At 44.7% G+C, this 27,860-nt stretch overlaps 1 protein-coding gene across 1 annotated transcript; it reads left to right on the forward strand.

Annotated features, from left to right (window-relative positions):
• Positions 1 to 1,503: 1,503 nt before the first annotated feature.
• C13H1orf94 (chromosome 13 C1orf94 homolog) lies at positions 1,504 to 27,412 on the forward strand. The gene is made up of 6 exons (XM_063140363.1): positions 1,504 to 1,781; positions 13,986 to 14,650; positions 14,938 to 15,107; positions 16,742 to 16,816; positions 23,826 to 24,010; positions 27,326 to 27,412. Exons 1-6 carry the CDS (start codon positions 1,504 to 1,506, stop codon positions 27,399 to 27,401), a joined length of 1,449 nt encoding a protein of 482 aa, XP_062996433.1. The 3' UTR covers positions 27,402 to 27,412.
• The last annotated feature ends 448 nt before the right edge of the window (positions 27,413 to 27,860 follow it).

Genomic DNA, 27,860 nt, shown 5'->3' on the forward strand with positions numbered 1-27,860 from the left:
TGCCCGTACCTAGCGCCAAATAGCAAAATGTGACCAAATTAGCAACAGAGTAACCTATTAATACACCCAAACTGTCTCACAGTGTGGAGTAGGCGGAAAAACTCCTGCACAATTCAGTACATGAGTAAAAAAATCCTACTCGGTTCCAAACGACAACCAGCAAGCCCACACCACCTACAGGGAGGGAGGGGGAGCCGCGCAGCAAAGAGGGGGGAGGGAGGGAGAGCCCCTTATTTATGAGCTCTATGTCCCCTCCCCCCATGTGGCACCATACCAGCACCCAGCCAATCTTGGCTGGGCACGTCTCCACTCTTCCCCGCCCACAAACGCCTCCCCACGCCCAAACTAGGCTGGGCATGGCAGAATGGCCATTCTCAAAGCAGGTGGGTGCGTTCAGGGGCACCAAGACGACCCCTTCTCACTGAAATTGCTGCCATTGGGTGGCAAAAAGGGCAGTGATTTTCCTTTAAAATGAGGTGCGCAGGAAGCACATACCCTATTAGGAAGCAAAATTATGCTCCCAGGGCAGGAAATTCAGTGATGACAATGGTGGGGAGGTGAATGGTTACTGGGGTCAGTGGAAAAGTTGGCAACTTTACCTGGAAAGCTACAACAAGCTGAATATATGTGGTGCCACCCCCCCCATCTCTCTCTCCCCTGAAACCCCTTCGCTCCTGTGAAGATTTTTGTTTAACCCACAGCTTACCCTGGCCGGATCTACACTACTGCTTTAAAGCACTTTATAACAGTTTTGATAACTGTATGTGGAGTGTGTCCTGGGCCCCAACAGTTGTCAAAACTGTTATAAAGCACTTTAAAGCACTTTAAGGCAGTAGTGTAGATCCTGCCCCTGTGTCTCTGTGCCCCAATATTTGTAATTCCATTTGTGAAACTATGTTCTTTGCATCTCTCTTTTTCTCCCCTTTCCTTCTGTCTGTTGCTTCCCACTGTCCAAATTTAGATTATAAGCTCCATAGGGCAAAAACTGGGCTTTTTTTAAAAAAAAATCTATGTCACGTGTATAAAGCTATTATAAAGGATATTGAGTAACTATAAGAGATGGATCATTTCTCTGATTGGTTGCTGGACAACAAGTTATATCTTAAATAGAATATGTACATAAACAAAACAAAACAAAAAAAGGAGAAAGAATACCTTTGATGGCAGCCACCTCCCAGATGTTGTGCTTCAGATGTACCAATTGGAAGAAGTTGAGCAAGCTGTTTGTCTCAAGTGCATCCTTTAGTCTCCTCTTCCTTCTGTTGCTGCTGGAACTTTGGGTCTCCCTTTAACTCCGTCCAGTTGTTATCCTTCGTATCAGTTGCCATGCCACAAAGGTTCTATGGTTACTTGGCTACTGGGTTTGTTGCCGTCCATTCCATATTGTGCCATGTTAAAAACAAAACAAACACCACACACCACAGAAAGGTGTGGACAAATCTCCTGTTTTATTTTTTGGTTTTATTTTAAATTCCCCTCTTGTGTTTCAGCAAGCAGGGTACAATGCTGACAAGTAGAAGCAGTCTTCAGTGTTCAACAGTCAACCCCAAAGGGACCTTTCCCCTGGGCCCTTTCCCAAGACACATCTGGATCCACCACAACACCCCCCAGGACAGTTTGGATAAAGCCTGCCATGAAATCTGGAAAAGGGTCCAAGGCCTCCCTGAGGAACTCCAACCAAGGTCTTCATCACCGCTTTTCCAACTTAGCTGTCACCCGGTCACATCATCAGAGGCCCTCAGAGAAGACAGCAGTACCACGTGCAGCAGCTCTCAAAAGGAGTGAGTGTTGTTTCTTCTTCTTTCCTTCTCCCTATGGAAAGAGAGTGGGTCTCTTTCCAAACTTACAGCCCCACAGAAAATGTATCTAGCTGGTCAGAACTGGAGTCTCAGATAAGATCAATGCTTGATCTGAAACAAGCAGGAGCGTTAATTTAATCCCTTTTGGACTGTACATGCACCAAAGATGCCCATTGCGACTGTTGTGGTCAGCTGAGGACAGCCTCTTCAGATTTTGTTCAGGTTTTAGCTTTGTTCCTGAACTTGTAAAAAATAGTCAAAAAACCTAATTTGAATCCCCGATATGATACAGCTAAAGTAAATGATAAAGTTGAAAGTAACTCTGAGCGTCTGCTGAACGCTCCTCCTCCTCCTCCTCCTCCAAATTTCTTTTCTTGCTGACAGTTTTTCTAGTTGGACATGACAGACTTTGTCAAGTCATGCTGTCTTTTACTGATTCAGGAATTTCCTGACAATTGAGAGTTTTTAAAGTATGACTGCTTTCTGGATGTTAGTGTGGATGTATTTTGGTAGGCCCAGTTTCTGATGGTTTTCTGTATAGTGTTTTGATGTGATGCCAGGGACTGATGTGACGGAATAATTGTGACCTTTTCCTGTTGCCATAGTTCTTTAGCTTCCATGGCCAGTGGTGTATGTTTTTCTCTTCCTTTCCATCATCATCATCATCATCATCATCATCATCAATTTAGGCTGCCTTTAAGGGAACAAACCCCTCAAGGCAGCTTACACATTTTAAAAAAAACCAAGTACAATAATGGATCAAATTAATACATGCCAGCAATAATGATAAAGGAACTTACCATCCAGAAAATACTAAGTCAATTGCAGCCAAAAACCAATCAACATAAAACACAACTCCAGAGAAAGTGAAAGAAAATAAATGGGTCTCCATAACCATAGGGCACCCTGGGACCAGAGAGCAGTAACTTATCTTGGTCAAAAGGAAGGCTCCCTCACATCTTTCATGTTTTTTTTTTTAGAGATTAAGTGCTCCTTGCACTCCATCTGCCAACATCAAACAAGCAAGGGCATGTGGGAAAGTAGGGTTAGTGGTTGTTCCCAAGTTCACAACTCTCTTCTTCTTCCAAAGGTCTAAAGTAGTCAAATCCCAAGGGGCTTTCAAAAGTGGGGCATGTGGGTGGCGTAGACAATTTGGATTGTTTTCAACTTTGTGCTCAAATCTCCTTTGGAGTTCAATGTGACTTTGAGAGGGCTCCATTATTACCACATTCATGGAGAGGGAACAGAATAAATGGGATATATTTTTCAGTGTAAATGTTATCTCCCTTTGACATGATGAACCTGCAATGTGATTTTGGAAGCAATCATAAGATCCTGGAGCAGCTTCTATGTTTACGTTAAAAATCAAGGTATTTATCAGGGAAAATGAAAAGAGGCATTCAGGCCAGATCTACACCAAGCACGATAAAACAGTTTGAAAACATTTTGAAAATGGTATGTGGAGCGTGTCCTGGGCCGGATCTACACTAGTCTTATAATGTTGCTAGTGTCTGTTCACCAAGCAGGATATAACACTTTAAAAACAGTATAAAAACAGTATATGTAATGTGAACAATTGTCATAACCATTATAAACCATTATAAGCAGTAGTGTAGATCCTGCCCAAGTTATCTGTATCGGTTCTCTATATCACGGGGCACACTAGCGTTACTTACGTTTAGCTGTAACGGTACTTCAGGGCACCCTGTTCAATCCTTTCCATTCTTCCTCTTCTCTGAGAGTAAGCAGAGCTGCTCGGTTTGCTCCGCCCACTTCCTGCCTTGTTCCTAGTCAGCAATAGTCATAAGCACACACAAACTCCCTCCCAAAACATCTTAAGACAAGTCCCCAGGAATAGCCTGAATGCATAGGAGCCAGCCACTTTGCTGAAGCTAAGAAGGCCTGGGTCTGGTCAGGGCTTGGATGGGTGACCAAATTGAAAAGTTTTAGCAGCACAGAAGGGGAGGCCTGTTTTTGGCAGCCCCAGCTGTTGGGATTATTTCAAACACACCAGTTAAGCCCCGCTGGTTAGAGTTTTGGACTGGTAGCAGAGACCTATGTTAATTTAACTGCATGGAGCTACAGCGATCCTTTGCTTACCAGGAAGTGATTTGAGCGCTCCTCAGTTCCTTTGCAAAGAGGGGGGAAATGTTAAAAAAAAATCATAAAATATCAACGATGACCCAATTCGATTCAAATTTGGTATGCTTAAAGCTCTCCCTAATATCTATTACTGTGCCGATTTTGGTGTCTTTAGCTTTAAAGCTTACACAGATGTAAGCATTTGTTTAAAATCCTGCTCCTGCACCCACAGCAGCAGCTGGGGCGAATCTTTTGCAAAAGGAGCACAATTAACGCTGGATGCATGGGACTACTTCACAATAAAAGCAAATTTTAAGGTGTAAAACTTCTGAGTCCTTTGCATGCAATTGTCAGTGATTGCACAGTATAACGCTGGTGTGATAAAGCTCCAACTGCTGTAGCAGATAAGATAGCAAACGGAGCAAAGCGAAGGAAGAACAGGAAGTGGGCGGAGCAAACCCAGCAGCTCTGCTTCTCTCAGAGAAGAGGAAGAGGAAAATTACCGGTAGAACGAGGCACATGGATCAGTAGCCGCACCACAACTAAGCAACAAGAAAGGGGACAACGAAATAGAACTAGTAAGTACAACTCATTTACAACTTTAGAGATACAGGGTCACGTGACGGTGTGCATCACAGTAACCCATTCAAAACATTAGAATAACATCAGTGTAGATCCCCACCTGGGCCCAGCAGTTATCAATACCGTTATAAACCATTTTAAAGCAGTAGTGTTGATCCTGCCACAGAGAGAAGCTTCAATGGTGACAGCTGCAAACAACTGTTCTTCAGAAATGCCAAATTAGGCAAGGGAGACGCAGTGCTGCTGCCAGGGCAGACAGTGGCATACAGGTCTGGGGCTTAATGGTCTGGCGGGGGCAACTAGGGATGAATGGAGTTTGTTAAATCTATTGCATCTCTATTTAGTGGATAGCCAGGCACCTTGCATTCCATCATCTGCTCATTGACGGAATCAGATTTTTGTTTTGTTTTTTAGGGCTTTATGACAATTTGCAAATGCACAGCTGCACAAATCCCTCCTTCCCAAGTTGAAATAACAGTCCACAAGACCACAGAACCTGCATGCCTCTAGAAAAGCCATTCAGCTGCAGGTTTCACAGGTCAGATTCATAGAAATCTGAAACCCGTTTGAAACTGTTGCAGATTTCCCCAGCACCCCTACCCTGAAGCCCTGCTCCCAATGGGCAGTGATGGCGGTGGGCCAATGAAGGAACGGAATGGCACACTGCCTGGAAAGGAAAGTGCTTTGGCCACAGTAGGGCAGAAAAAGCCATGCACCATTTTTAATTAAAGTAATTCCTCAGCTCTGAGTAGCAGCAAGCTGAACCAATCAGGGACAGCCTTTGGGGGTGCATGGCTGTAAAGAGCATCAGAGTGGCACGGAGCCTGCCTCCTGCCCTTCCAGTGTCCTCATTGGCCATGCCTCATTGGTTCAGAACTCAGACTTGAGGGAATGCTTTAAATTCAAATGGTGCATGGCTGCAGCCTCAACCAGTCACCAAAACTCTTTCTTTGCAGTGCACTGTGGCCAGCAAAAGCCAAGGCAGCGAAGAGGAAGAGGTGGAAAATGATGCCACCATTGTCACCACCCAATCAGGGGTGAGTGGCCAGGTGACAACCTGCCACAAAAGCACCTTGCCAGAAAGCCCTGCAAGCCTAGTGGTGCCTCTGGGGAGACATTTTAGCACCTTGGGAACAATCCTTAGTGGAAAGGTGGAAAATAAATTGAAAATAATTAATACATCTTTTTTTTAAAAAAGCCATTGGTAGGGAGGGTGGAGGAGAGGAGGAGGGGTTCCCATTTGGGCAGCATATGTGAGGATGTGCCTGGAGCAGGAAGATTATGCTCAATGCAAACTTAGCAGTTAATTTGTGACAACAGGCAGCTGTACAGGGAATGTTTGTTCATTTGTTTGTTTGAAAAGGGGGAATCAATCAAGGCTGTATGAGGCTTCTCTGGACATGGAGTGGTGGATGCCTCCAATGTAACAGGGTGCCTTATTTTGTTCCAAGGCACATACAGTAGGTATGTCTCAAAAAATTAGGGGAAAGGAACATGTCTGTAGCTGAAAGAGAGAGGAGCCGGAAAAGCAGCAGCATCAAGAAGAAGAACTGTAGCTTTTTCGTTTTGCGTTGGGTCTTTCTGCAAAGGCAAAGTGCTGGTTTCTGCCAATGTTTTAACAATGGCAGGATCTCAAGGTAGGAAGGAAGGATGTGCCTGATACTGCCTGCATGATGACTGATGGGGTGGGGGAATCCAAAATGCAGGTCAGCATCAGTGGTTGGCAACATTGGGCAGTTGTGCCAGGGCAGCACAGCACCAACCCTGCTGCCAATGGAAAATGCTGGATACAGTCACCAGCACTGGGCAAAGGAAAGCCAGCAGCTGGCCAGTGCCAGGGCCCCAGGTGGCTTTGGCTGGCCCTTGCCAATTTAATTCCTCCACAATGCCCCTGAGGCCCAATGCAGCAGTGCTCCACATTTCGCCTCACCACCCTTTTTGTGTTGGTGGACACGTTTGGAATTTTGAGAGGGTGCCATGGGCACTCTCACAAAATGGCTGCCATGAGAAGCATGGCTGGTCACAAAAGATTAACTTGCCCCACGGATCTAAGTGCAAGGCTCCAAAGCACAGAACCACTCCTTTGAACCCAAACGGTGATAGGGCTGGAGGGGGCCAACCTCCCAGTTAACAACAACAACAACAACAATCTTAAGAAATAAAATGAAAATCAGGAGGAGCAGGGAACCTGGTGGGAACCAACAGAGGTGCCCGTGGGCACGTCAACTCCAGAGCAATGCTGCATTGGCTGCTAGAGACACGTCAGGGCGGTATTAAAACGGCAGTTTCAAGCAGCACCGCGTGGCAGTTATAGCAGCTTTTTTGCTGCTGCTGTGCTTTCCGCTACTATTAAAGTTAGGAGAGGGGGGGCAATGTAAGGGAGAGCAAGGGCCCACCGGGGTGTGTGTGTGTGTGTGTGTGCTAAGGGCCTACAAAAACCAGTACTGGTCGTGCCCAGAAGTAGCATCATTGCCCAGAAAACAATATCAACCAGGCTGCCCTGCTGTTGCAAAGAAGAAGAAGAAGCCGATAAAGAAGATACAGCCATATCTTTTTGCAAGGCTGCCTCCAATTCTAATCCAGGGAAACTGCCCTTGGTATCAAAACTTTGGGAAAACATTGTTTTTCAGTCTCAAGGAGAAGGGGATAAAGAGTGGGGCTGAAAGGGATTCCTGATGTTAAATTATGGCATCTCTCAGCCTTAATGTAATGAAAAGGAATGTTGACACAGAAATGAGCAACAGAATTCTCCTAATTCTCATCCCTTTGCGGTTGCAAAAACACACACACCAAGCAGTAGAAAATACCCTAGACTGGAGCTGCAAATCTTTGCTGTTTGTTCAAAAGATTCCAGAGCTCTTTTAAATTGGACTTGGAGCAACTTATTTGCATAAGTCAATATGTTAAAATAATTAAAGGCCGCCAGATCAAGCGAAAGGGCACGAGGTATAATCTTGGCCCCAAATGCTACAGCAGATGACAAATTGTACAGACACCTTCCATCCTTGGCAGGCAGGAATGAGCTGAGAGCTAAAGTCTGTGTGTGCGGGGGTGGACGGGAGACAAACAAAACACTGCCCTTTAGGGGGATGGTAATGAATCGAAGGTGTCTACAATGGATGCTTCTGCTTCTAAGGTCAGAAGAATGTAAAATGACAAGATCAAAATCCTCTTCATTTTAGGCAATGAGATTTAATCTCACGCCTCAGTGGAGGCTAGCCAGACTTTCCTCCTCCTGCTGCCTCCTCCCTCTGGAACAAGTTTTGGATTATGTCATCCCCCTGTTTTCTCTCTCTCATCAATAATGGTCCCATAATGATGATGTGAAACTTCTCAAGACTTGATTGTCAATTTCAAGAAGAATCCACCTGTCTTGCAGAAGTCACATGAGGAGCGAGCCAGGCTGGACTTCTCGGTTGTTTCTCCTTTCAGAGTTTCTCAGGGCAAAATGTCACATTGCAAGAAATGTGGGGCTTTTACTCAAAGAACAGCAGCCCCCAAGTTGATGCGATTGATGGATTTAGGATATTTGTTGCCCCCTTTTCAATTTCCTAAAATGCCCAAAGTGAGTAACAGTCAATAATAATTTCAGACAACAACAAAAATGTAAGATGCAAAATTGAAAACAAACAAACAGAAAACAGCAGGTTAAACTGTTAACAGTAGGGATGGACAAACATGTGAGGTTCGCTTTCTCCCACTTCCAGATTTTTTACATCTCAAGTTCTTTCTGTCCAGTGCATAAAAATAAAATGAAATTTAATGTTCACTTGGTTCTTATCAAATAATGACTGGAATGAAATTCTTTCCTACACGCAGTGGCCAGATCTATTCCTAGTATTGAAGGGACTGTGTTGCACCTGTTAAAGTGCCTATCAGAATAAAGAGGTGACTGTGGCGTTACACCCCACAAGTCAGTTCCAAATGTATGTCTGCAGTTTGTAAGTCTGTGGATTTTAGAATGTTGGCCTGAGTGGGCGGAGTTAGAATGTCTTGGGAGGGGGGAGGAGTGATATATAAGGGAAGGACTGAGGAGATTGGGGGTTTTCTGTTCTGTTCTGTTCTTTCCAGGGAGACTTGTTAGGGACTCTTAGAGTCTGTAGTGCTCTCTGTATTTATGGTACTTAAATTCTGGGAAATTTGAGAGTCAGGGTAGTGAGTGGTGTCTTTAGAGTGTGGTGTGCACGTAGTGGAAGTATAGTAATCAATACTGATAATAAAGAAAGTTCAAGAGTGATTGTGTGAGAAAAAGGAAAGCGCGAATGTGAGAGTGACAGGATTGTATGGAAGGTTTCAAAAAGGTTTTTAAATGTTGTTATTTGAAACAAAGCTTATGAACTTTTAAAAATAAATTTTGATTGTTTTAAAACTACCACAAAAATCCCATGTGTCTGTTTGGCGTTTATCATCTTAAGTTTACACATTCAGCACCCACTCTGACAATCATTCACCTAAGCAGATATAACTCACAGCGCATTATTATATATATTAAAATCCTTCTCCATTTTAAACCCCTTTCTCCACATAGTTTGGAGGAAGGTGGGCTTTATCCCTTGCCTCAGGCGTATCAAGCGGTGGTGCTTGGCTTGAGCAGGGAGTAGCCTCGGCCGGGTCTGGTGTTCAGAGCCTGTGTCGCCTCATAAGAAGTGGTGGCAGACGTGAGGTCTGGTGTTCAGAGCCTGTGTCGTGGCAGTGACCACCCTAATTCTCACAATAAACATGGCTGAATGTGCAGGAATTCAAATCCAGGCTTTTAAGAGCAAAGCACCCACTGCCCTCTGCCTAAATGGATGAACTTGCTTTGTCCCAGGTTCATTTTTTTAAAAAATAAGTTCTTGCTTTCCATTTAACAAAAAATTTGTGGGTTTTTGGTAAGTTCTTATAAAAAACCCCTGAGCAAAAAAAAATAAAAAATCTTACCCATCTCTTGCTGAAAATCTTTAGGAACACAAGATGTCCCCATATACTGGGTTTGACTATTTGTCCATCTAATGCCCATTATTATGTATACAAGCCAGCAGATGCTCTTGAGGGTTGCAGGAAGGGAGGGATCTTCTTCATCATCACCTGCTCCCTGATCTTTCTAAGTGGAAATGCCAGGTGTTCTGGCTACATCATTTCTGACTCTATCATAACCATATTCTAAGCCAGACTGGGCTTGAGTGAGTTCATTTGCAAAATAATTATAAAAATAAAAGTGATGGGACCAGGCTGATCACCCTGGGGAGAGAGCTCCGAAGACAAGGTGCTATCCCCCAAAAGGCCTCTAACATGATGATCTCTGCTTCGCCTCAAAATCCAAGAACTTAACTCTTGGGCAAGTCCTCCTCCTGCTGCTGCTGCTCTTGAACAGGTCATGACATTTATGACACACCCTGTTGACATGTCATAAGGAAAGGAAAGAGTTGTGTGTTACTATTAATATTTACAATCACATTTCTAGCCTGAATTTCCTGTTTCTGGCCTTAGGCCTGTGCCACAGTTGAAGCTGCTGCCTGGACCATGACAGACCCAGGTAAGCCCCCCTCCCCCATTTACCTGGTTCTGCTGCTGTCGCCGCACAGACTGCGGCGGCGGATGGGGGAGCCAGGTAAGCTCACCTCCCCACTTACTTTGCTCCGAAGCTTTGGAATGGTCTGAATCGCTTCGGACCGTTCCAAACTGCTTCAAGCCGATCTGGACCTCCCCTGATACACTCCGGAATTGGGCTTTGGAGGTCCGGATCACCCCTCTTTGCTACGGATCCATGGATCTGTAACAGAGCGTAGCACACCCTTAATAAGTATCCACATGAGATTGGTGCCTGTAGGAGATACAGTCAAATGCAGCAAGAATAGTAAGATCTTCAGCCCACTGAATGGTCTGCTTCATCGGTAGCTGCTTACAGGGGCTGAGACTTTTGCAACAGGGTGATATCCCATGGCATCTTTTATCATCTCAGTCTCAGCTTTCCTTGAAATGAGCCAGGTTTCCCCCCCAAGCAGAGCCCTCCAAACTCTATGTGGATGGCCGTCAGGCCAGCTTGCTTCACACACGCCCACCCCATCCATCCCCACCCCCTACAATTCCCAGATTCCTTGCAGAGAAGGGAATTACTGAGACTCCATATTTAAGTTTGCAATGTAGTGATGGCCTCATGGAGCCGTGTTCTTTATTTTATTTTATTTTATTTTATTTATTTATTTAAAACATTTATATCCCGCCCTATATCAATAAGATCTCAGGGCGGCGTACAGATTCAGGGCGGTCTTCTTTATTGCCATGCTAATCATTAGTTTCATCACACCAGTGTTATACTGTGCAATCACTGTGAAAGGGTGTGTGCAATCACTGCAGTGCAATCACTGCAAAGGACTCCAAAGTTTTCCAGTTTATAACCTGCTTTGACTGTGAAGCACTCCCAGGCATCCTGCTTTAATCGTGCTTCTTAGCCAAAAGAACCCTTCTATTTTACTACCCCTTTAAGAGCGAATCATTTGTTGTTCTCCGAGCGGCCACTGGGGGCGCAGGAGGAGGATTTGATATGTTTAAACTACCAATTAAACAAATTCTTACATCTGTGTAACTTTTAAAGATAAAGACATCAAAATTGGCACAGTAATAGATATTAAGGAGGGCTTTAAGCATACCAAATTTGAATCAGTTTGGGTCATCCGTTGATTTTGTAAATGATTTTTTACATTTCTCCCCCTTAAACCCTTTCCTGGTATGCAAAGGATCTTAGGACCGCTGCCCGGGGTGTGATTTAGCTAACAACAACAACAGCTCTACACTATGGGGATAATTCGAGGGAAATGGGTATGTGGGATGAAGCCTCATGTGGGATGGAGCAAGAAAGCAGTTTTTGAAAATGTTTGGAACAAAGCCAGTGAAGATCAACTCTATGAGAGGTTTTCAATCCCTGTCAAAGCCGGGAGATTGGTGGAGTCAGCACAATGTTGTGATTATGGAGGGTAAATGAAGGAGGGCCCATATGGAATCCAGAAACCCCTTCCCTGGATCCCCCCCCCCTAAGAGTTGCCAACTCACACTCTGCAAAGCCTTCTAAAAAAAGCATCCCTGCCCACCCAACACTGATGTAACTCTACAACTGAGCATGAATGGATCTGAAAATAGAGCCTGAGTATACAGAGCAATACAGAGCAGAGCTGTCCAAGGACATGTTGCTATCTGAATCAAAGCACAAGATGGTTCTCTCCTACTCCATGTCCAGAAGCCAACTGGACTGGCAATTCCATCTTATGTCAGGACAGGCTCCTTGACCATACCTGACGACAGCAGGCTAGCTTAGGGGGTACAGGACAGACTGTGGCACATACAGTTTTGTCCCCCAGGAAAAAGGAATGGTTGATGGGTGGCTGGGTGGCTCAGGAGGAACTACCAGGGTGCTGCTCCTGCTGTCCCCCACTCCCCAGCATCTGCTGACTGAGGCAACTGCTTCATTCTGCCTAATGTTAGAGCCAGCCCTGAGGCACAGCTGGAACCCAGACTGCCTTCTCAGCTGGGCACAAGGCCACAGAGAGATTTGGTGAAGAGATTGAGGTGGGGTGGACCCTTCCATTAGAGGTAAAGGGGGCAAATCATGCATCTCCTGGAGTCAGCTATGGGCCCGTTGCAAAAGATCGGAGGAGGATCCCCATGACTCTGTGTGATTTGAGTTTTGGGGCAGCAACTAGTGGCTCTTGTCCAATTCCAGTCTAAGTAGTACTGCTATTTGGACCCTCAATCATCTACCCCAGAATCAAAAGGGGAACACGGATGATCATAAACGTTGACCATCACATCAGATCATTCAGGGATAGAATGGACTCTTCCCTGTGCTTGATGACCAGGAATGCATTTCAAACTTTTGCATCCGTTGCAAGATCCGGTGTGGGAGTGGGGGAATCATCTGTTTGTCTCAGGAAACAGGAAAGTTTCAAGCAGGGTTCTGAATGAAAGGGAATTGAATATCTGTTCAATTTACAAAATAATAAAGACTGTTCTAACGACACACTGATGCCATAATTAGAGATAATTAAGTAATATGCAGTTTACTAAGAAATCTGGCATGATATTTATATGTATAGATAAGTACATATGTAGTGCATGTTTATAACACCAGCTGTTCCATTCTCAGAGCTTGTAACAAAGTAAAAAAAGCAAACAACGTTTACGCTGTTAATGGCAATTGGTAATGAGCGATCAAGCTGGATTGGTATTCCGGAGAAAGTTTTTGTTTGTGTTGCCAGATGGTGCCATTCTACGAACACTTGCTGAGGCAGTTGGGGTTTCTCAAAAAGATTCTAAGCAAAGAGCACTTGGTTGGTCCACTTCTATGGCATGTGGCCTGACTCACTTGACTCACCTCAGTCTCCAGTCTGCAATGAACTTTTGTTGGGCCTGTTCGTACAACAAGCTAGATCAAGAAGGTTAAACATTTCGTGCTAGCCATGATGGCTTGGGCCATAGTTAGACCTAAGGTTTATCCCTGGATCGTCCAGGGGTCAAACCTGCTCATCTAGGTGACACACAGGGGATCCAGTGCTCAGGCAGCGGCGAACCCTGGATGGTCCCAGGATAAACATAGGTCTAGCTGTGGCCTTGGTGTGTCATGTGTAGGGCATATGGCTACATAACCACAGTTTAAACACCTATACTAATTAGGGGTGTGCAAAGTGGGCCTTCTCTGTCCTGAAATTCAATCTGGAGCTCCGTAGACGTGTTTCTCTGCCTTGATTTCTGGGGCAGGTCCTCCTCATCGAATTACCTGTCGAAGAACCGTTCAGTATTCGGGTAACAGGTATTAACAGAAATACATACAGCTCCCTCATTTTTAAAGATAAAGAGATAAAACTTGGCACATTGATAGCTCTTAAGAAGCGCTGTAGCCCTGCTGCCCCATGGAGCTGAGGATCTTCCTGATACTGCAGGAAAAATTGGGATAACGGAGGTCTCGGTCATCCTGGGGAATGTCTCTACCTGGCCCTGGTTGTCCCCAGGATCCCCTGTGTACCATAGGGAGGCACAGGGATGTTCATGAGCTGATCCCGAGATAACTGCATGGTGTTCACATGCTCCACATGATACACCCCCTCACCCAAATTCCCAAAAACAAAGTAACAGAAATATTAGTCATGACAGTAGGAGGTTTTGGTGTGTGTTTTAAAGCTACAGTACCGCTCGTTCTTATATCATAGGAAGCAACGTTGAATCTCACCATTGGTCCATTTTGCTCAGGATCATCTATTCTGATCGGCAGCAGTTTCTCCTGGTTTTCATTCAGGGGAGGGGGTCATTCTCATGTGTACCTGGAGATGCTGTGGATTGGACTGGGGCCTTTTACATGAAAAGCATATATTCTACCACTGAGCTTCATTCTTTCTCCTTATCTAATTTGTACAGTTTGTTTCATGTTTTGTTGGTATTTTACATGTTTTGAATTGGATTTGCAGTCTGCCTCCGGGGTCTGCATTGTTGGAAAGGCTGGGTAAAAAAATCCATACATTCATACATAAAATTTAATAGTTCCCTTTCATGTAGATCTTTAGAAACCAGCATTGGCAAAGATGAAATATCACTGCTGGTTGAGCAAGAATATTTGAGCCTTACTCAAGAGAATGCAACTGAACTAGAGATGCAAAGATCGGAAGAGGACAAGGTGCCCCCAGCTGCTCCATATAAAGCCCCAATTAACAACAACGCGACTTCTGATGGAGACCAGATGTTAGATGAGAGGGATGCGATGGAAAACGTTTACAGAGCACTCACTGGAAACAAAAAGGAAGTGAAACTGAGGTCTATCTGCGATGTCCAGCTGTCCACGAAGTCCACCGTCACAGGCATTTTGCTCCCTGCGAAATTAATCTACAAGAACACCAAGAGTACAGAAAGTGGAAACACCAACATGATGGCTTCCAACACTCAGATCGCCAAGCTCTTGGCGCAGTTCCCACTCAAGCGCATTGAGGTCGCCAAAGCTCTGGACAACAAGATGGTGGTTGACGAAACCAAGTTGATCAAGGACCTCCTGCAAAACAATATGTTTGGACCTGTATCCCACAAAGAAAACATCATGAGGCCTCCCCCGATCATGACAGTGACTGAAAGTCAAGGATCCGGGCAAAAGAAGCAACTCCCAGTATTTGCCAAGATCTGTTCAAAAACCGAACCTGAGCTGATAGCTGATGGGCTCTGTCAAAATCATGGTAAGCCTGGTGGGACGTCCTCCCCATTATCACACACCCCCTTTCCCTCTGAGGACATCTTTGTAAGCTCCGACTGGGAGCTGCTGCAGTTCTGTCCATGCTGGCTGCGAGGGGGAGAAGGCAGGAGCTCAGACTCCTGGGTCACAGCACTGTCTCCAACCTCAGAATGAGGAATCTGAACTGTCCTATGGTCCCCAGATGCTATCTAGGGGCCATACGGTTGCTCTCTAAGTGCATGTAATTACTCTGATGTTCCTCTGCATAACCATGCCTTGTATGTTTCACAGCCACGTCAGCAGCCATGGATAAGAACAACCTGAAATACAGTGGGAATGTGTTCACCCCACGATTTCCAACGACTTCAACAACCACCTCATTAAAGCAGCCGATGTGGCTGAGCCTAAATTACCCGCCACCTGCTGTTTTTCCAAACCACTCCAGCTTCCCTCAGTATCAGGTAATGATGACATAAGCCCTTCTTGAAGAGGTGTGGAAAGATCTCCAAAAAGGCTCCATGCACAGAACACCCTTAAACAGGGGGTGTTGGAAAAGGGGGAAGCACCGTGACCAGTGGTGGCTCTGATTTTGGCGGGGCTGTGGATTTATTCTGGGTTTCAGCCAGAGCCAGCCAGAACTCTAAAGGAGCCATTCAATGTGCTGCTCAGCCCATTGGAAATGACCTTTAGAGTTCTGGCTGAGTCTGATCAAAACCCAGAAAGGATTCATAGCCCCCATGGAATCAGAGCCACCAGCCTCCACTGGTGATGGCTGCCTTTTCTCCCCATTTATCAGTGGGGAAATACATGCAGCTGCCCAGGACACCGCAATCCAGGAACTCCTAGCATAACAATTTCTATTACTACACGTCTCATTAATGGTTTTCCATATACTTACTGAGGCTCCCCCCTTTTACACATTTAAAAGTCAACATGACTTAAAAAATAGAAGTCCCTCATGTTTGTTTAATATTCTTATTTATTTATTTATTTATTTATTTATTTATTTATAAATATTTCTTGGCTGCCCTTAAGGGTGAAACCCTCTGAAAATAGCATACAAGATAGAAACCATACAAGACAGATCTATATCTATATGTATCTATATCATCTATCTATCTATCTATCTGTATGTATATAGATATATATTCCACAGAAGTTCCATAAAAACAGTAATTACCAATAAGAAATCCACAACAACAACAACAACAACAACAACAACAATAATAATAATAATAGTCCAAGACACAAGAGGAAGGCCACTGAAAACAGGTGAGTCTTGAAAAAACTGAACCTTCCTGAAGAAGAATCCCGGGGAATCGTCATTGGAAGCTGATTCCAAAGATGAATAAAATTACCAATAAACACACACACACACACACACACACCTACTACTACTACTACTACTACATTTAATTTGTAGATTAATTGAAGTTTGACTTGATTAATTGGTCAGCATTCTTTTGGGTAAGGAGGCCATTGTGGCTCTGGTATGAGTGGGTGCAATCCTATGCACATTTAGACACGAAAAAACCTACTACTCCCAGAATTCCCAATGGCTGGGGCATGCTGGTAGTTGTAGGCCTTTTTTCTGTCAATACGTGCATCAGATTGCACCCTTGGTGTCATAGGGAATGAAAAAGAAATGACTACAGATGTCCTTTCTTTCTAAGAAATAATAGCTTCTGTTTATTAAGTTGTGTCATCTCATTCCTTCTTCAGTGTCTTAGAAAAGCAGTACGTTGCTTTATTTTTATTTTGTTAGTGATCTTTGTGAATCATGTTGCTTCTATTTTTAACCATTCTATTTCAAAACAAGACAAAGTTCCATGGCGGTGGGAGGGGGAGGAAAGCACTGTCTCAAAGCTTTGGTGATGTGCAAATTCGTATGAATTGGTTTGATTAGTAAATGAAAAGGCAAAGATTTTTGTCCCCCAACATCAGATGTGATAGTGAGGTTTGAAGAAGAGCAAGTGGGATCTGAACACAGCTCACCATCTGGATGAGGTTCAATGAATAGGTCTCAAATGAAATGATTATGAATAAAAGACCCAGGGACACAATAGTCAATTCCTGCCTCATGTTTTTCATGCAGAGTCTGTACCAGCAAAGAGCACGGATCCCGTACCAGCAGACGTTACACCCTCAGCTTGGATGCTATTCCAGACAGGTACGTCATATGTTCTCAGCATCACCTCCGGCATGAATTGGTGGACAGAAGAGTCTGTTGGCGTGGTAAAATCTGGCTTCAGCTCTGAGTGGTGTTTTTTTTTAGCAAGTTCCTCTCTCACCTCCCCTCCATTTCCCATCTGTAAAGTCAGAATTATTGTTCAGCAACCCAAGAGGGACAATATGCAGAAAAAAGGGAGAAGAGAGAGAGAGAGAGAGAGAGAGAAAGATCAGAAAGCAGGATTTCAAAGTGTGATATTAATAGCCATTGCATCAGCAATTGCCAACTGGAGGCTCTTGGAAACAAGGGAACCTGCAACAAAAGGTTCTGCTGTATTCTCAGCTCCTAACTGAAATACTTGTGCTTAGGGTTCCAGCCAACCAGGCACCCCCCCCAACACCCCCCCACCTTCATTCCCCGCCCCCCAGTTGACAGTCAATATTCCATTTCTTCAGAGCATGTTCAGATCTCATTGGACTGGGGAGGGGTTGCCTGTGTGTGTGTGTGTGTGTGTGTGTATTTGCGTATATATCGATAGATAGATATGGAAATTTAGAAATAATGATAATTTAAATAGAAATACAGCCCATCTCACTATATTATGGAAGACTGTGACCAGGTGTCCTGTGAGTTTCCCTATTCAGTCTGCTGTTCAGATGCTGTTGGTGGCAACTTCAAGGAAGGTCCATCCCTTCCTTCTGATGGTCCAGCCCTCTCACAGTCCTTCAGATAGAGAACACATGACCTCCCTAGAATTAAGCATTGTGAGGCAGCTGTCTCAGGCAAATGATCTGGGGTGTCAGCAAATATTTATTTATTTATACTTTCTTTTCCCAGTCTCAGGTGCCAGAACAATTCAGTCTTGGCTATGATGCACCATGGCTTTGGGAGTGGGAGGTTTTACCAGTTCTGTCTCAGACATCCAAGAGTCTATGGCTAGCTTGGCACTGGCCTTGTTTTGGCTTCAATCGGGCCAGCGCTCACCACTTGAGTTTGCTATTAGAAGGAGTGATGAATTTGTCTCCTGAGAAATATTAACAAAGGTTCCTAGAGTCGGGAGGGTAGGGGGGTGGGGCTTTGCATTACTATGGCCTGTGTCGATTTGTAGCCATTCTTCCACCTGTCCCTGTCCCAGCTACTATAGATAGTAAGTCCTATGGGCAGAAAGTGGTGTAGTGGCTAGAGTGTAGGACTGGGAGTTGGGAGATCCATGTTCCAGTCCCCCCTTGGCCATGGAAGCTCACTGGGTAACTTTGGGCCAGGCCAGTCACAGACTCCCAGCCCAGCCCACCTCACAAGTTTGTTGCTGTGTGGAAAAAACAGAGAGAAGCCGGATTAAGTAAGCCATTTTGGGGTGCTTAAGGGGGAAAAAGGTGGGAAATAATAATAATAGAGAAAATATACACTGTAATTAAAGAACTATGGCAACAGGAAATGGTCACAATTATTCCATTAGTCACCAGCACCACATCAAAAAACTACACAGAAAACCTTCAGAAACTGGGCCTACCAAAATACATCCATACCAACATCCAGAAAGCAGCCATACTTAAAACATGCTCAATTGTGAGGAAATTCCTGAATCAGTAAAAGGCAGCATGACCTGGCAAAGTCCATCTAGAAAAACCACCACGAGTGAGAAAATATGATGATGATGATGATGATGATGATGATGATGATAATGATAATGCTATACCACTCCTCTCCCTAGACATTGCCTTGCAGGTTGTCCACATGGACCACATGCCTAGAAGCCATAATGACAGAATTACAAGTTTGGCTCTGCAACAAAATGTTGCCATCTATCTCCAACCTATGACATAGAATCATAGAATAGCAGAGTTGGAAGGGACCTACAAGGCCATCGAGTCCAACCCCCTGTTCAATGCAGGAATCCACCCTAAAGCATCCCTGACAGATGGTTGTCCAGCTGCCTCTTGAAGGCCTCTAGTGTGGGAGAGCCCACAACCTCCCTAGGTAACTGATTCCATTGTCGTACTGCTCTAACAGTCAGGAAGTTTTTCCTGATGTCCAGCTGGAATCTGGCTTCCTTTAACTTGAGCCCATTATTCCGTGTCCTGCACATGATTGTTTCTGTCCAGCCAGCTCAGAACAGGAGACTTGTAGTTCTGTTTGGCACTTGCCAAGAAGAGAAGGCTTCAAGTTAAAGAAAAGGGACTTATTTTCCTTGTTCAGTCTTCCACTGATGTGTTATATAGCAGAGGTCCCCAACCCCCGGGCCATGGACCTGGACAGGTCTGTGGCCTTTTAGGAACCAGGCCGCGTTCTCATTGACAAGAATGCAATTTCTGCATTGACAACAACCAAAACGAGATTATGGAGTAGACTGGACATAAGCAACACAATTCAGGTGTCACTGTCTCGCATCACCCCCAGATGGGACCGTCTAGTTGCAGGAAAACAAGCTCAGGGCTCTCACTGATTCTGCATTATGGTGCGGTGTCAACATTTCATAGGTCCTGGAAGCCCACAGGTCCTTCTGGTGGTTTTTAAAATTATTATTATTATTATTTCTTTTAATTCACATTTGTATGGCATTTCTGCATACCCAGTGATGGAAGTTCCCCCGACTATGCAGAAACTATTGATGTGCAAATCAGCAGAAACTGAGCTCACTGAATTTTCCTGAATTCCATCTCAAAGCACATTCTGACTTGAGTCCATATAAGATTGCAAGTTCCCCCCTTCCTTTTCTTTTCACATGAAACCCAGTGTGTACTTTCAGGGTTATTTTTTTCCAAATGTGCACACCAATTGTGCACATCTTTGAAATGTATGCATTTTTCTCCACTTCATGAAAGCATATTTGCATGCATATTTTCAGAAGTATGCATTTTCTTCCATGCACACTTTTCATACGTATGCACGCTGCTGAATAGGGATGCCCCGAGAGTCTGCTCAGGGAATGGAGTCCGATGGACTGTGGTGCACCCACGGACCTGCCCATCAAGCACCCCGTGGCTTGGCAAGAGCCTGACAGCTGCCTGTCCTCCTAGGGAGCTGTCATTCTTGTGCAACAAGGGCGGCTTGGGGCTTTCTGGGAAGGTCATGTTGCATCAAGGGAAGCTCGGAGGATGGCAACAAGGGAGAGGGCCTTTTCACTGGTGGCCTCCCGAATTATGGAATGATCTCCCCGGTGAGGCTTGCCTGGTGCCAACATTGTTATCTTTTCAGCACCAGGTCAAGACCTTTCTCTTCTCCCAGGCATTTAAGAGCGTTTAACAACATATGCTGAGTTTGTTTGTTTTTTAATGGACCCCAGAACTGTTGTTGTTTAAATGGATACTGTTGTTTTATACTGTTGTTTTTATATTTTTGATGGTTTTAAATTTTGTATACTTTTTAATGTTCACTGTTTTTAACTTTTGTAAACCACCCAGAGAGCTTCGGCTATGGGGCGGTATATAAATTTAATGTGGCTCCACAAAAAGCTTATTGATGAACTGAAAACAAAAAGGGATACATATAGGAAGTGGAAGGAAGGCCAGGCTACAAAAGAAGAGTACAGACAAGTGGCGCAGAAGTGCCGAAATGGCGTCAGGAAGGCTAAAGCTGTGAATGAGCTGAGATTAGCGAGGGATGCTAAAAGCAATAAAAAGGCTTTCTTCAGATACGTGAGTAGTAAAAGACAGAGGAAAGAAATGGTGGTTCAACTGCTTAATGAGGATGGCAAATTGATAACAGACGACAAACAAAAGGCTGAAGTGCTCAATTCCTACTTTGCCTCGGTCTTCTCCCAAAAGCGGATCTATGAATATGAGCCAACAGTGCGATATGGCTGCAAGAAAGGCAAATGCTATTTTGGGCTGCATTAATAGAAGTATAGCTTCCAAATCACGTGAGGTACTGGTTCCTCTCTATTCGGCCCTGGTTAGGCCTCATCTAGAGTATTGCGTCCAGTTCTGGGCTCCACAATTCAAGAAGGACGCAGACAAGCTGGAGCGTGTTCAGAAGAGGGCAACGAGGATGATCAGAGGTCTAGAAACAAAGCCCTATGAAGAGAGACTGAAAGAACTGGGCCTGTTTAGCCTGGAGAAGAGAAGATTGAGGGGAGACATGATAGCACTCTTCAAATACTTAAAAGGTTGTCACACAGAGGAGGGCCAGGATCTCTTCTCGATTCTCCCAGAGTGCAGGACACGGAATAACGGGCTCAAGTTAATAAATAAATAAATAAATAAATAAATAAATGGCAGCTGTAATTTATTTATTTATTTATTACATTTCTATACTGCCCAATAGCCGGAGCTCTCTGGGCGGTTCACAAAAATTAAAACCATTCAAAGTATAAAACAATAGTATAAAACCATAATATAAAATACAATATAAAAGCTCAACCAGATAAAAACAGCAGCAATGCAAAATTACAAATTTAAAACACCAAGCTAAAATTTATTTATAGACTGTTAAAATGCTGGGAGAATAAAAAGATCTTCACCTGGTGTCTAAAAGCATACAACGTAGGTGCCAAGCGAACCTCCTTAGGGAGCTCATTCCACAGCCGGGGTGCCACAGCAGAGAAGGCCCTCCTCCTGGTAGCCACCTGCCTCACTTCCTTTGGCAGGGGCTCACGGAGAAGGACCCCTGAGGATGACCTTAGGGTCCGGGCAGGTACATATGGGAGGAGGCGTTCCTTCAGATAGCCTGGCCCCAAGCCGTTTAGGGCTTTAAATGTTAATACCAGCACTTTGAATCGGGCCTGGACCATAATGGGACCATTTATGCAACAGTATAGGCATGAATGGAGCACTCATCCCTGTAATGTTGCATAAATGCCCGCCTATGCAACATGACCTGCCTGGAAGCCCCTGAACTGCCATTGTTGCACCACAATGGTGGCATCTAAGATGACGGACAGCCTCACAGCTTCATTGGGAGCTGGCTGGGCCATCAAGAAGCTTGCACAACACTGCAAGCTGGGACAGGAGGCAGCTTGGTGAGCTCCCAATAAAGCTGGACTTGGGTGAGTCCATCTATCCCTGTTGCTGAACACATTTGAGTGTGGTGTAAGCACGTGCATGCACAGATTGCATTTCCAGCTCAGAAATGTATGGACTTTGACCTCAGATTGGTTGGAAAGTGCAAGCTGGGTAAATCCCGATGAAAAATGAACTGAAACATATTTCTCATACATCCCTAGCAGAAACCACTACCTTCTTTTTGGGTTGCTCCATTTCATTTCCGAACTGATAGGCGCAGGACCAGCCAAGATTGGTATTATAGGGAACTGCAGCATATATTATGGAATTTGGTGAGTTTAAGGAAAACACCCATTCCCCCCCCCCCCAGTTTTGCAACATATTAGACCGATGGGCCTTCGAAGGGAGCCCACCTAGCCTCTTGCACTGGAATGAGGGCTTCTATTTTAAGCTGGTTCAAAAGGGATAGGGAATACAACGGATGGACCACAGTAAGATAAACTGTGACAGGAAAAGGCATAGGACAGGAGCTGGCACCGTTTCTGCTATTCCCAGGAAAGGCACGATGCAGCCTTGGTGTCCCACCAGTCAATGCGTTGAAGATTAGTTTGGCCCAAACGAAGGCTTGAGAACAGAGGCTTCTAAAATATTGGGAGAACAGGGGAAAATAAAACATATTAATGAGGCAAGGAGATATCGCATTGCCAGCTTGGGAAGAGGTTTTTTTTGTTAGCAAGAAAGGCGGTGAGTCTTATATGATGTGTAGAACGTTGTGCTGCAATAGCAAGAAGGAGCAGGGGTTGCAAAATGTTTTGCAATTCTTAAGTCTGAGCCGGAAAGATCTTTGAGGAGCCAACCTGGATGGAGGGTGGAAGGGAGGGACCGACCTGCGTGTTTGTGAGTTAGGTGAGTCAAAATTCACCTCATCTGAATTTCTCCCTGGATTTAGTAGCTCCAAATGATCTGGATTTTTTTTTCTGAGATGGAAACAATATGTTCGAATTCTCCATTGTCACATTTCTGGATTTTGTACAGGGTTTGGGGGTGATGCAGTTTGCAGAAGCGTTTCCATTCTTTGATATCTTTGTCTCTCCCCCCCACACACACACACTTCCCAATCAGCCACCCCAGTGTCATCAAACTTCAAGAATTTATCCAGTCATAAATTAGTTCATCTGTTATAAGCTTTTTTCTGCACATTTTCCCCTAACACATGCATTTTTGTGTGACTAATAGACACCGTTTTGCATGAACTTTTTCCTAATATAGTGCATTTTTAACATCATTTTCCCTAACAAGATGGCACCCCATCCCATGCCATGTACAGAAGCTGATTAGACTGGCAAATGAATTTTATTTTGACTTTGGATGATGGCACGGCGTCTTCCTGAGTGCAGCAGGGTAGCTTAGAGGGCAAAGCGCAGACAATATGGCCCGTATTGCTCTATCTTCCAACCTCTCACCATAGGACCACGCCTTCCAGCACCTGTTACTTGAGGCAGCGTCCTCATTTTACCTAATGGTAGGGCTGGCCCTGAGTGGGAAGGTATTGTTGTTGTGCTCATATCCTGCTGTAGGCTTCCCAGAGGCATCTGGTTGGCCACTGTGCAAACAGAATGCTGCACTAGTTAAGCCTTTGGTCTGATCCAGCACGACTCCTCTTATGTTCTTGGGTCCTTAAGAAACAGGCTATTTTGAACTTCTCCAGAATTCTTTATCCCTAAGCATCATTACTTTCATGCATAGTTAAACTGTGGGATTTGCTACTGCAAGACATAGTGATGGCCACCAATCTGGATGACCTTAAAAGGGGCTATCAGCTCATGGCTATCAATCCATTCTCTACTAATCCTGATGGCTGTATGCTACCTCCAGTGTCAGAGACAGTAAGCCTATGCACATCAGTTGCTGGAACATGGATGAGGGTGGGTTGCTGTTGCACTTGTGGTCTTCCTGTGGGCAGCTGGCTGGCCACTTTGTGAATACAATGCTGCACTACATGGACCCTTGGCCTGATCCAGCATAGCTCTTCTTATATTCTTATTCCTCTTTACCTCCATGTTCCATAGGTAACTCCTTACAATCCTCAGCAAATCTTCCGTTCACCTTACACACCTGTACTCAGCTACATCCCCCTGGTTCAGCCTGGTTACTCTTATCAGCAGAGGAACCCAACTAAGCCATCTAGCAATGTACGGGATCCTCCAGCTATGGCAGGTGACGGACCTCAGTATCCATTTTCTCCTTCCTATGGGTAAGTGTTCTTGGTCATGCCAGTGTCCAGGTGGAGGTTAGTCATGGGTGGAAACCAGTCTCTACTGGGATGCTTTCCTTTCTCCAAATTGCAGGATTCACCCATGGGGTGGTGGAGTTCACAAATAATACATGCCAGTTCAGGGAGAGGGAGCTTATAGTGGAGAAAGCGGGTGGGGGGGTTCTCCCCTAAAGAAAACATTTGGGGAGAAGCAAGGGAGCTTACAACAGAGGCAGGAGGGTTTGGTGAAGGTAACTTTTAAAAGTTTAATCTCTCCCCAAAGCTTCAGTGGTATGGCAGCAGCAATGGCATAGCCGCTGTAGTCACCACCTTTTCTCTCCCAGAATGCTTGTGGAAAGGACGCTAGGAAAGAAAAAGATGGAGGCTACCTGAGCACTACTGTGTTTGCTGCACAATTGGTGATTTTTGTAAGGTACCAAAAGATAAGAACACCTCCAAAAAAAACCCCTCCATTCTAAGGGTTAATCTACACCTGTAACCCTTTCGCAATGGAAGAAGCACGCTCCCAAAGGATCCCCCTTCCACGATCACCACTCACGGGGCACACAGGAGTGATCTGTGCCACAATTAGAGGAGTGCCGTTGCGGGAGCACATGTACCCTGTTACGGCAGTTCCGCATGTGTGTTGGTAGAAGTGGGCAGGGCTAGGCAGATGGCTACCGGGCACAGGTTTTTTTTAATGACTTGTGAGGGATGTGCATGAGCGGAGATGCACAGCAACACATAGGAACTCTGTCAAATATGTGCTCCTTCACAGAGATATGTTTGTGTAAAAACTGCCCAGAGAGCTTCGGCTATGGGGTGGTATATAAATGTAATAAAAATAAAAAAACAAAATAAAAACAACAACCCACAATCAGTGGTAAACCACGCCAATGCCCATCCAAAACATGTGGCAGTAATGGTGGACAGGTCCCCTCCCACACACCTCCGTTACCCATGCAGACGCCCCTCATAACCGATTGTCTGTTTGCTGAGCCTGGAAGTCACGGTGAACACCAACAACCGTATGGGGGATGGGGGCACATCACAAACGTTCTTTGGAATGGGTGTGAGAGAGAGCTGGAGAAACCATGACATAAGCAGTCAGGAATATTCTGGGGAAAGTGGGAGGTGGAACAGAGATCACAGCGGAAGCAGGTGAACATGCAGCCTGTTAGTGATGACTATGGCCATAGCTAGACCTCAGGTTTATCCCTGGATCGTCCAGGGGTCAAACCTGTTCATCTAGGTGACACATAGGGGATCCAGTGCTCAGGCAGGGGCGAACCCTGGATGATCCCAGGATAAACCTTAGGTCTAGCTGTGGCCTATGATACAATCCTGCAATAAATGGCTGGTGTAGACTCCTCCTAAGCCTCCTTCCCCTTGAAAAGTGAAAAGGGGAGAAAGCCCCCTACCACTGTTGTAAGGCTCCGCACTATTGTAAGAAATGTAAGAAGGCACTGTTGTAAGAAATGATTGGACTTTTCTGGATGGGGGGGTTGAATGCCTAAAGCAGGAGTGGGCAAGCATTTTTCTGTCGAGGGCCACATTCCCTCTTGGGTAATCCATTGGGTGCCATATGATGGTGATGGGAAGGCCCAAAGCCAGCAGTCGGTAGAGTCAGAGGCAAAACTGGGTCACCCATTTTCTTTTTCTGTCACTGTCTTTTACCTCTCTCCTCCTTCCTTCAGGACAGATAAAAGAGAGGATTTCTTCACCCAGCACGTAATTAAACTGTGAAATTCACCTCCACAGGTTGTGGTGATGACCAACAATTTGGATGGCTTTAAATGGGGGTTGATTAAATTCTGGAGGAGAAGGCACTCACTGTGCTACCCCCAATATCAGAGGCAATGAGCCTAAATACACCAGATGCTGGGGAACATGGGCAGGAGGGTGCTGTTCCACCATGTCCTGCTTGAGGTTCCCTGGTCGACAGCTGGTTGGTCACTGTGTGAACAGAGTGCTAGTCTGGATGGACACTTGGTTTGATCCAGCTGGGCTCTGCTTATGTTCTTATGTTCCTACCAGTGGCATGTCAAGGTAGAGACAGATCACTCTTCCCGGAGGGCTGAATAGATCACATGTGCAGGGCTGTTGAAATTAGACTGAGGCTTGCCCATCCCTGGCCTAAAGGACTACAATACTTTACTCTTTCCATAATTCTGAGCCCATTTTTATGGCAAAACATTTGGTGAAGCCTTACTTTCCCATAGGTCTCACTAATCTGTCCAATAAGGCTACCATATTCTTTCTCAAACAGGGCTTCTGTCTTTTCAAGGACTCTATGGAATGGTTGTTGGTATAATGTTATTTCCCCCCATCCCTGCACACTTTGATAGGAGAAACTGCACCGATAGCAGGTTTGGGGAACACGTGTCCTGCTAGGTGTTTGTGGACTCCCAAATGCCACCAGCTCCAGCTAGTTCAGCCAATGGCCAGAGATAATGGGAGTTGTAGCCTGAGAACATCTGGATGGTCAGTGGTTCCCCAGATGTTGTCCCTAGATTTGTTAAAGGAACAGAACATTGTCCATATATTTAAAGTCATCCCAACCTTCCCTAATAAAGTTTTGGTCTTACATCCTAAAATATTACCCTGTCCAGGACTTTTAGTCCATCAATTCTTGTCATGAGCCATTTAAAAGCTTCCTTTTCCTCTTATAAGACTGTTCATCCCCCCTTCCTGCCCCCTGTGTTTGGGATTCCTGTCTATAACTTATTTTTTTTTTACCGAGGCAAGTAAGACAAATCCTCAAGAGATTAAAATGAGATCAGATTTCTGTGAATTCGACACACTGATTCCACAGCAGACGAGCTTTCTGAGTTGTGCGGATTCCACGGATTTGTTGCATGCAAATTTAGTCATACAAAAATCTGATGAATCAAATAAAACACACATACCCCACCCCCGTAAGTTAAAATGTGAAAATGCACATTTTGGGAGAATATGTGAGATTTGCACATTTTGGGAAGTAAACATTTGCACAAATGCACATTTGTACAAGTGCACACTTTCCAACATGAGTGCAAGTTTGGAGAAGTAAGAAAAACTGAATTCCATCCATGAGCACATGGTGGAGCGAAAGACATCTCACAGTCCATGAAACACAGGCAGAACTGACAGAACAAAATCCATACATCTACTTCTGTCCCTTGATGGTTGGTGGTCCGGCCCATACCGAGAACAACTCTTTGAGGGAGGGGACAGCTGCACACAAGCCCTTTCCTCCACAAGGAATCTATTTGCCATACCTGTTTTGCTAGTTATTCAACAAGGCTGGAGTCATTCCGTTTGTTTTATTCTCAGGTTCACCTCTACCACTGCAGGACCTGTAAGGACCAACCCTTATTTTTCTTCCAATGGAGGCAGCAACAGTTTTTAATATCTGCTGGCACTTTTGAGCTACCTATTTGGAAATATGAACCTTTTGGGAGCACTAGGAAATTCTCTTTGGATTCGCTCTGAAGTTAAAGACTTCAAGTCTGAACAACATGGCACAATTTCAAAGTGAAGAAAACAGTGAGTTGGTGGTTCATCCGAAAGCACAAAATTTTGTTTAGCGGGGATGGATGAAATGCTTGAGTACTTTTTGAAAAAGTTTTTTTTTTTCAAGAGAAAGAGTGAAAGATATATATAACAAATTTTATTTATGATGAATACTGTGCTGCTTAAAACTGAATTTTGCTGTAATAAAGATGGTTGATAGGGAAGGATCTCTGTTGGAATTTTTTGGGGGGTGTTAACTTTTGTCAGGTATTCAGAAGTGAGATTAACTCAGTTCATGGCAAGTGATAAGCACATCTTTGATAGCAATCCTTCATCTTTGGGGGCAGGAGAACAG

The sequence above is a fragment of the Elgaria multicarinata genome, chromosome 13, assembly GCF_023053635.1.
Source record: "Elgaria multicarinata webbii isolate HBS135686 ecotype San Diego chromosome 13, rElgMul1.1.pri, whole genome shotgun sequence".
In the NCBI taxonomy this organism is placed as follows: domain Eukaryota; kingdom Metazoa; phylum Chordata; class Lepidosauria; order Squamata; family Anguidae; genus Elgaria; species Elgaria multicarinata.

Excerpts from the sequence above, each read along its gene's own strand:
- C13H1orf94 (XM_063140363.1), top strand. The coding sequence starts at position 1,504 with ATGCTGACAAGTAGAAGCAGTCTTCAGTGTTCAACAGTCAACCCCAAA. Across the intron at positions 1,782-13,985 it reads TGCAGCAGCTCTCAAAAGGA|ATCTTTAGAAACCAGCATTG; the intron begins GTGAGTGTTGTT and ends CCTTTCATGTAG. Across the intron at positions 15,108-16,741 it reads CCAGCTTCCCTCAGTATCAG|AGTCTGTACCAGCAAAGAGC; the intron begins GTAATGATGACA and ends TTTTTCATGCAG.